General features: G+C 44.1%; 2 protein-coding genes across 4 annotated transcripts; both read left to right on the top strand.

Annotated features, from left to right (window-relative positions):
* The first annotated feature begins 2268 nt into the window (after positions 1-2268).
* On the top strand, positions 2269-5923 carry LOC117853294 (phosphatase IMPL1, chloroplastic). 2 transcript variants are annotated; one of them, XM_034735691.2, is made up of 10 exons: positions 2275-2621; positions 3195-3262; positions 3446-3579; positions 3991-4079; positions 4210-4267; positions 4353-4405; positions 4605-4703; positions 4779-4892; positions 5352-5453; positions 5537-5923. In XM_034735691.2, the coding sequence occupies exons 1-10, from the start codon at positions 2349-2351 to the stop codon at positions 5633-5635; spliced, it is 1089 nt and encodes a 362-aa protein (XP_034591582.2). In that variant the 5' UTR covers positions 2275-2348; the 3' UTR covers positions 5636-5923. The 2 variants fall into 2 exon arrangements, with proteins under 2 accessions (XP_072147958.1, XP_034591582.2); XM_072291857.1 differs by lacking the exon at positions 4779-4892 and having other exon boundaries at positions 2269-2621.
* Positions 5924-6251: 328 nt separating this feature from the next.
* LOC140221899 (uncharacterized) lies at positions 6252-9541 on the top strand. 2 transcript variants are annotated; one of them, XM_072291851.1, is made up of 8 exons: positions 6252-6467; positions 6736-6947; positions 7116-7348; positions 7505-7754; positions 7843-7988; positions 8078-8283; positions 8379-8503; positions 8640-9541. In XM_072291851.1, coding segments are annotated over exons 1-8 (1764 nt in total). In that variant the 5' UTR covers positions 6252-6465; the 3' UTR covers positions 9230-9541. The 2 variants fall into 2 exon arrangements, with proteins under 2 accessions (XP_072147952.1, XP_072147955.1); XM_072291854.1 differs by lacking the exon at positions 6252-6467 and having other exon boundaries at positions 6806-6947; positions 7108-7348.
* The last annotated feature ends 248 nt before the right edge of the window (positions 9542-9789 follow it).

Below are 9789 nucleotides of genomic sequence, written 5' to 3'. Positions count from 1 at the left end.
AAAAATATTGTGAGTTGCATGCAACCACAACTCGTAGAATGGTGGAGTAGTCGTCTTATAGCCTATGAGACGGTTGTTTCGCGAAACAATAACCTCTTTATGTCTCCTCACCCTCTCTTCTCCACATCAGAAAATCCTACGTGGCATTGCATGAGATGACCTATGGAATTGCTGAGGTGTAGCAATGTACTTGCTCTTTGCTCTTAGCTCTTCCAATGCAGCTGATAGTAGCTAAAAGCATGCAACGACCCAAACACCCCACCTCCAACCCTATCCATAGCTAGGAGGACCATCCGAAAAGAAGGGGTATGATAGTCTTTGGTTTGTATCCAGCTAATCTTTAGTCCATGTATCAAATAGGTTGTACTAATTTTTAGCTACCAGCTAATTTTTAGTGTCCTAGTTAAAAATTAGTTCCTAAGGGATACCCGGAGTAATTTTGGGAGAGAGCGGGATAGTACTGTTGTCCGTCTGACAAAGCTGCTTTCAGTTGGAAACAGTACGGCAATACCTGGCCCATGGGATGTACATTTGGAGATTGTTCAAGATACCATTTTAACCAAGGGCAGTCTGTTGAAAAGGAAGTCGTACCCTAAAACAATGGTCGACTTGTTTTTTACTGTCCCCAAAACAAAACACTAGTAGTATCCATGGATGCTAATTGTAATGGGTGATTAGCTCTCTCGCCGCACCAAGATGGCAGCGAGGAGCGCCGGTAGGCAACAGCGGCCAGGCTGCTTCGCCCCGCCATGGCTTTGACGAGCTAGGTGAGCGGGCTCCGGTAGGAGGCGGCGGCGGATATGGTCGGAGGTGGGGGATCCGGGGATCACGTAGGGCACGGGTGGGCTGTGTGGCGCCTAGGCGGAAAAAAGGAGGGAGGGTGGAGGGGGAAAATGGGATGTGAAAAAGCTGCGGAGGAAGAATGTACGACAGAGAGTCATCGATGGATGCTGTAGAAGGTGGAATGTCGATCGGAGGGTTGTAATTTATCGGAGGGACAATGACGGGGAAGGGTCACCATCGAGTCCGTAAAAAATTCCCCCTTTTGTTTTTTAGTAGAAAAGAGATTCTACCGAGGACAGAGAATGCTGCATACGATTTGAATCTGATACACGACACGGCAACGTCGGTCAAATGCTGTCACGCTTCTACACTTGTTAACTGGTTTATTTAAGCCGCTGCTCCTCACCTGCCTATGGCATCCATGTCAATGTCACGTGTCAAGACTCAAGACTTTACATTTGTAAATATGCCGTCTATTATTCATTTTTATGATAACTTGGGACAGTTCACTCTCAATTTTTTTTTTCTTGTTCAGCAACATTTTGCCGAATAAGCTGTTGTGTAAAGTATCCATCCATGAAGAGGAACATGAACGTAGTTACTGTAGCCCCACGGATACTATCTAATTGCAAACATAAGTCGTTTTATGATTTTATATGAAGCTTGGCTATTCTACATAAAGAATAGTCTAATTATCTTTCCTTAAATACAATATATTTAAAAATACAAGGAGTAATGTAATATTCTAAGATGAAGCTAGCCGACAATATCACCAGTCGGCTACTCTCTCCGTTTCCAGCTAGCTGTTGGTCGTTTTACCTTTTCTATATACATACATTTTACTATGCACCTCCACCTATAAGTTGAAATAGAAGGATTACATTATATGGCGTGTTAATTTTCTTTTGCATGACAGCACGAGTATGTTAGTAGCACACTAACGTAGGTATCCTCAGTTTGTAAAAGTAGGAGGGTGTTTGGTTCCTCCCCCTAAACTTTAGCTCCCATCACATCAAATGTTTAGATACTAATTAGAAGTATTAAACGTAGACTATTTACAAAACCCATTACATAAGTGGAGGCTAAACGGCGAGACGAATCTATTAAGCCTAATTAGTCCATAATTTGACAATGTGTTGCTACAGTAAACATTTGCTAATGATGGATTAATTAGACTTAATAGATTCATCTTGTCGTTTAGCCTCTATATGTGCAATTAGTTTTATAATTAACTTATATTTAGTTCTCCTAATTAGCCTCCAAATATTCGATGTGACATGGGCTCGAGAAACCAAACGCTCCAAGTAGGTATCCTCAGTTTGCAAAGAGAGTATAAATCGATTATAAATTTATATGAGCACAGAGCAGGTAGATATCCTCAATTTGCAAAAGTAGCACACGTAGGTATCCTCAATTTGCAAAAGTAGGTATCCTCAGTTTGCAAGGAGAGTATAAATCGATTATAAATTTATATGAGCACAGAGCAGCAGAGAGCTCATACAAAAAGCTTCTCTCAAAAAGCCAAAGAGGCCATCAAAGTATCGAAAACCTTCCTCTGAGCACCAATGGCACGGTATCTTCTCGCTCCCACCACCACCGCCTCCTCCTCCTCTGCCCTCCTCCCCAAGGATGCCGCCAAGAACTTGCCGCCGTCGCGGACCCTCCGCCTCCGCGCGCTCGGCTCCAGGTCCGGCAAGGCGCGCCCCATCATGGCGGTAGCGTCGGAGCAGGCGGCCCCGGCCGCCGGTTACCCCAAGGTGGCCGCCCCCACCACCGGCCCGATCCCCGCTGCCGAGCTGCTCGGCGTCATCGAGGCCGCCGCAAAAGCTGGGGCCGATGTGAGTTCGAGTTCCCTTTCTGCTCGATGTTTCTGCTCCCCAATTTCCAGTTTTAGGATTAGATGTTTGGGGGTGACACTTGCACCTTGGTAAATTAGCTTTTAGATGTAAGTGGTCAGTTCACAAAGCTGCATATTTGTTGAACACTTGAACTGCTACAAGAAATGCTATTCATTTAACTGGTCAATCGCAGTCCAGATGCTGGTAATTGCACTATGGTGTGGCAAACTAATTGTTGATTGGGTTCTAGGGGTGCTCTGGCACAATTATGTATTTTAACCTATTGTAAGAACGCCAGTCTGTTTCTTTGGTTAAAGAATGGGTTTTAGGGGTGCTCTGGCACAATTATGTCTTTTAACCAATTGTAAGGACGCCTGTCTGTTTCTTTGGTCAAAGAACATTTTTTATATAATAACCAAACAAATATGGATTATTAAAGTGCTCTAAATGGTTGATGTTTCTTAATCCTTGTAACATTTTTAGAAGGCAGGAAATATATCTTTTTCTATTAGGTTTACTATTGATGGAAACAAATTCTCAAGGCATGTATTCATTATCTCCTATCAATATCAGGTTATAATGGAAGCTGTTAATAAACCACGCAATATCCACTATAAAGGTGTTGCAGACTTGGTGACAGAGTAAGGATGATTCTCGCTTACCTTGTTGTTCTGCACCTGTTGTTAGCTTCATTTCTATAAGATAGCAGATATAAGGTCGTGGTGCCTTTCACATAAGACTTCAAATGTTGCCTAAGTCATCTTTTCATACAGTAAAGTGGAACACGATTAGCATTTGAATATACTGCTCTATATTTTGTTCAGCACAGATAAGTTGAGTGAATCAGTAATTTTGGAAGTTGTCATGAAGAACTTCAAAAACCACCTCATACTTGGGGAGGAAGGTGGCCTTATTGGAGATTCCTTGTCAGAGTATCTCTGGTGCATTGACCCTTTAGGTTTGGGTCCTCACTCAGTTCCTACTTCCTACTTCTGATTTGATAAATAAGTATTTAACATTGTGGGTTATGTTGTCACGAACCTTTGTTTGTAGTCCTGGACGGCTCCAGTAATTTTCTGTATCGTTTCTTGATCCATGCAACAAACCTGTGCACTTGAATAGTGTAGTCCATTTCATTGATTTAGAAGGTGACAGTTCTGTTTATTATTATATTCTAGCAAAAAAGTTCTCTGTTATTATTGACAAGCAAATTGAATAATAGAATAACAGAGACAATTCATAAATCTGACAGCACACTAGTATAGCTTAGGTGCATATAAGGGTTATTTTAACTGAATATAATTAGAAAACTGGGTCAGCATGATGATTTCTCCATAGGAATCTAATCTACAAAATTTCCCCCTTTTAGATGGAACAACAAACTTTGCACATGGTTATCCAAGCTTTTCTGTGTCCATTGGGGTTCTCTTTCGTGGAAAGCCTGCTGCTTCCACAGTGGTAAGTGTTTGGACATATTGTTCTTGAACCATATGATCTTCCCAATAGCAGAGCCACAAACTACTATGGCATCACACTATAGGAAACAGTTTCTCTATGTATTTTCACGTTTTACCACTATCTTATTTAGGTGGAATTTTGTGGTGGGCCTTTTTGCTGGAGCACCCGTACAATTTCTGCATCTGCTGGTAGGTTCTTTGATCAACAACTGGTGCTTCTTTGTTCTAGAATACCAGAGGCTTCATCTGTAAGGCTTTCCTTTCTCTTGAACAGGTGGGGGAGCTTATTGTAATGGGCAAAAAATTCATGTTAGTCAAACAGACAAGGTAGCCTCTTTTCTATTCTAGAAGTAGCTATGCATTTTCCTATCATGTGCATCTGTGGGTGCAAGCTTGCCTGCGGTGATGATATCTCAGCAGTCATATGCTCAATGCATCCGTTCATAAAAGTGTTTCTGGATGTCAGAATTAAGTGTAAAATAAACCACTGTTTCTAAGTTATCCCTAATTGGTAGTCATTCTGTAGGTGGAGCAATCTCTTCTCGTCACAGGGTTTGGATATGAACATGATGATGCCTGGACAACCAACATTAATTTGTTCAAAGAGTTTACTGACATTAGCAGGGTAAGTGAATATGTCCGAGATACAGAACTGAATTTTTTGTGCTCCCCTTTTGACAATATACTTTATTTGTTTAAGGGAGTTCGAAGGCTAGGGTCTGCTGCTGCGGACATGTCTCATGTTGGACTGGGCATTACAGAAGCCTACTGGGAATACCGGCTTAAGCCATGGGATATGGCTGCTGGTGTCCTGGTATAATTCTTTTTCCTCCCATGGAAATATGCACATCTAATAGTTACCTTTCCAAACCAGTTTTGATACATAATCATGTAGTACAGTAGAAATAGGGATTGGCCTATTCTTCTTGGTAATAACATCTTACCTCAATCAGACAATACCTTTTTCGTGTTTATGAGGGTCCGTATATATTAGTTATAGAAATTGCCTCAAAGATGGCACTAACCAGGTTTAAAATGTGTAAGAATGCTGTTGGTGACCTTTTCTGTAATCAACTAAAGAGTTAGCGTGTGAAAGATATGAAACTGATGCATATAAATCACAACTGTGTTTATGTATCATATTATTTGTTTCAGTTAGAACAACTGCTAGTGCTACTGATTAATCCTGAGTTCTAGAGCTTTCTTCCCAATTTAAACATATATTGTTGTTTGGCATTTGTTGTGCTCATGTTTTTGGTCAATGTTTTAACAGATAGTTGAAGAAGCTGGTGGGGTGGTAACACGCATGGATGGTGGAGCATTTACAGTCTTCGACCGTTCTGTTCTGGTCTCCAATGGTGTTGTTCATGGACAGGTTTGTTCTTAAAATAATTCTGTAGATTGTTTGCTTAGAGAAGTTTTATAGTGTTGTTGATGCACCCTGTTACTGAACTGCAGCTTTTGGATCGGATTGGCCCTCCTACTGAAGATCTTAAGAAGAAAGGAATTGATTTCTCGTTGTGGTTCAAGCCCGACAAGTACCCAACTGACTTTTGAGTATCACAAGAGCGCCGGCCGTGGACAATCATAATAAATCAGCCATCATCTGTTGTTTTACTTCAAGAAGAAATAGTGACGTTTAATTCAACAGACGTGTACTTAGACATACAATGTACAGTCCTTTGACTCAAGTTTAAGAGATTCAAGAGCCAAGCTCGACAAAGAGCACAGCTTTACAATTGAACCTGGAATGGAATGCATCCATTCCTTTGGCTTTAGGACGATTACATGTATCAGAAATAGAGATCTTGAAGGAGTGACATCTTTCGCGTTGCCATTTCTGCATCTAGCTGATTTCTTCATCTGAGCTGCGTTATCCTGCTAGACTGCTACTCTTCTTTGAGATACCATACCATGGAGTGAAAAATATGTTAGCTTGTGGCCCGACAACCAGCAAATGCTTAGAAATTGCGTCTCAATCGCATTGGATTTTATGTTACTATGATGCACAAAACCTGTGACAATCAGAAGATTAGCATAGCAAAACTGCACATGTTAGTTGAGTCACTGTTCCAAAACTGCCCATGAAGGCCATGCCCAGATTTTGTTGCCTTTTTGGATAAGGGATTCTGAATGATAGGTCCCAGGAGGCTCAAAAAGACAACACTGGATAGAACAAGCCAAAACAAAGAAAACCAAAGGAGAGATATTTCAGCTTGCTCTGTTCGCAGCTTCTGCCGTTCACAACTCCCATCCCCTCCGAAAGGGCCATAGCTCAAGCGAAGCTTGGAAGCTCAGCGATATTTTCCCTCGCTGTTCAGCAGGTCCGCTCTCGCTGCCTGTCAGGAGCGCTGGGCCGTTGTTGGCCTTCAACACCCTGTGTGCTCATGTAAGCCGGACGCTACCTCTCTGGATTCGCATACAATTCTTCCCAAGTTCATGCAGTTTTGCATTGTTTATGTAATTTTGCGGGTATTTGTGAATTGGTGTTTCGATTTTATGGTACTAATTTTTAATTGGACAATACTCTGGCCGTAGTTTGTAGTAACTGTTTGATTCTGCATGTCTGAGCAGTTCTGAAACTGAAAGAACATTGCTCTGGCTCTCTGAATATCATTTGCAATTATCCTGACATTTCTTTGCCCACCGTTTTGCAGGTTAAGCGTTGAGGCTCCAGCGTATTACTTGACTGCAAGACCTAGATGGAAATTACGTGCTTGTAGAAATGTCATGCAAGAAGCTGCCTCACAAGATGCAAAGGCAAATTTCTACAGGAGTGAGAGGAAAAACCGGAAAAAGGAGGGCACTTACATTGACAAAGATGGCATAGCAAGGACCTTTGATCGAAAGAAAATATCCAGAAAGAGGGGTAATGGCAGTGCCAACACTCCTTTTAGTTTCATTCGGTCCTGCAAATCAAGAATTCTTAGACCATCTATCGAAAATATTCTTGTTATCTTTCTTGCATTGACTGTTTCATTGGAAGTTCAAGAAGGATATAGCTTTAGTTCTGCTCTGAAATGATATAGACATGCAGGGGGTGCTATGAAAGGCCGTGGTTGGAAGTACGGCTCTGGGTTTGTGGATGGAGTCTTCCCTGTGCTCAGTCCAATGGCACAGGATATCCTAGAACTTGTGCAGAAGGGGACCGATGTTGCCAAAGTCTGCCAGTCACTGGACAACATTCCTCATGCACACGATCTTTGGGATGACATTGTCAATGTCGCCGTCCAGCTCCGCCTCAACCGACAATGGGAGCCCATCATCACAGTAAGTCCTGGTCCTCCACTTGTCGATAGCATCTCCTTGTGCCTTAACTTTCACCAAAATGCTGATCATATCTTGTGAAATCGGCCAGAATAAAATGTATACCTGGCTTGTTGATTCCTGAGGTTTTGATGTTTGATCTACCAAAAGTGCCTGTAGGTCTGTGAGTGGATCCTTTACCGGAGTTCATTCCGGCCGGACATCATCTGCTACAACCTGCTGATAGATGCATATGGCCGAAAGCGTGAGCTGAGCAAGGCGGAGTCGATTTACATGGCTCTTCTGGAGACTCACTGTGTGCCTACAGAGGACACCTATGCTCTTCTCTTGCGCGCTTACTGCAATGCTGGACAACTGCACCGAGCCGAGGGCGTGATTTCAGAGATGCAGGAGAATGGGATTCCTCCAAGTATGCACCTGAATTGCATTCCTCTGATTTGCCAGATGGAGATACTTGTACATCATCAGAAAAACTAATATCAATAGCTCTCTTGTAGGTGCAACTGTATATAATGCGTACCTCGACGGCCTACTGAAAGCGAGGTGTACCGAAAAGGCGGTCGAAGTGTACCAAAGGATGAAGAAAGAACGCTGCAGAACTAACACTGAGACGTACACCCTGATGATCAACGTGTATGGAAAGGTCAGTCAATTTGTTTTTGTAGCTTACTTATTGCGCAGAGATACGATGAGCTTAAGTCTGTAGCAGCATTGCTCATCCTTTTTTTGCAGGCAAAGCAACCGATGTCATCGTTGAAAGTCTTCAACGAGATGAAGGCGATCGGGTGCAAGCCCAACATCTGCACCTACGCTGCGCTGGTGAACGCGTTCGCGAGGGAAGGCCTGTGCGAGAAGGCCGAGGAGGTGTTTGAGGAGATGCAGCGGGCCGGGCATGAGCCCGACGTGTACGCCTACAATGCCCTCATGGAAGCTTACAGGTAGAAAGAATTCCCTCCCTGTTCATTGTTCTAGCAAAATCTGTTTAAATTGATGTGAAGCAATTCAGTTTCATCGATCTGTCCATACACCGCAGCCGAGCAGGGTTCCCGCAAGGCGCGTCCGAGATCTTCTCTTTGATGGAGCACATGGGGTGTGAGCCTGACAGAGCCTCATACAACATCTTGGTGGATGCCTATGGAAGAGCTGGTCTTCATCAAGGTACTCTCAAGTCTCAGCTTCTACATTGCAATAGCTCAAAAAGCTTCCTCTGTTTCACTTCCATGGACAATTCCTTTCCCTAGTGAACTCAAGAACACGCTGAATTTAATTTTTCTGCTGTTTTGTGATTGTTCAGAGGCAGAAGCGGTGTTCCAAGAGCTGAAGCAGGTGGGCATGCGGCCGACGATGAAGTCGCACATGCTCCTCCTGTCCGCGCACGCCAAGTCCGGCAACGTCTCCAGGTGCGAGGAGGTGATGGCCCAGCTGCACAAGTCCGGCCTGGAGCCGGACACCTTCGCGCTCAACGCCATGCTCAACGCGTACGGCCGGGCGGGGCGGCTCGACGACATGGAGCGGCTCGTCGCGGCGATGGAGAAGCGCGGCGGCGGCGGCGCCCCGGACATCGGCACGTACAACGTGCTGGTGAACGTGTACGGGCGCGCGGGGTACCTGGACAGGATGGAGGCAGCGTTCGGCACGGCGGCGGCGAGGGGGCTCGCCGCCGACGTGGTGACGTGGACGTCGCGCATCGGCGCGTACGCGAGGAAGAAGGAGTACGGGCGGTGCCTGGAGGTGTTCGAGGAGATGGTGGACGCCGGGTGCTACCCGGACGCCGGCACGGCGAAGGTGCTCCTCGCGGCGTGCTCCGACGAGCGGCAGGTGGAGCAGGTCACGGCCATCGTCAGGTCCATGCACAAGGACGCCAAGACGCTCTTCACACTATGAGATCAACACCAGCTGATGCATGGGTACGGTATGGCATCACGTTGCTATACATGAACCTCTTGTGAACAAGTGACTAATGTAGTGTAGTGAAAGTCTAGCATGTATGAGTATGGATTGCCGTATAATTGCTGCTAGATGATTACATATCTTGAAGAACATACTCCAAGGTGACCAAGCTCAAGTAGTCAAGTTCGACAGAAAAAGTACATATCTCAGTCAAATTGAACCAGGCAAGCGGTTATTCTATAGTTACCTGCAAGTGGGAAAAAAGTATCACTAATGATGTTTGAAGAGATTCCGGAATTCCCATAACCAGTCTCCAAATGTATGGAAGTATAGTAGTATGCATTTTCTGGGTAACAAAGTCATATTTGACAATCAGCTGAATATCACCACCTCTGATAATGTTAAGAATAATGAAGGAGAGTAAAAAAAGAAAGAAAAAATCAATGAACTCATAACACCGTGGCTTGAAATGCATCGCAAAGTGCAAGTAAGAAAAGCTACCACACCTTTATAAAAGCAACCCCAATTATACCAAAATATTTGAACATCCCGCC

The sequence above is a fragment of the Setaria viridis genome, chromosome 1 (genome assembly GCF_005286985.2).
Source record: "Setaria viridis chromosome 1, Setaria_viridis_v4.0, whole genome shotgun sequence".
Lineage (NCBI taxonomy): Eukaryota > Viridiplantae > Streptophyta > Magnoliopsida > Poales > Poaceae > Setaria > Setaria viridis.
Note: the sequence above shows the minus strand (reverse complement) of the source record. Positions and strands in the feature narration are given on the sequence as shown.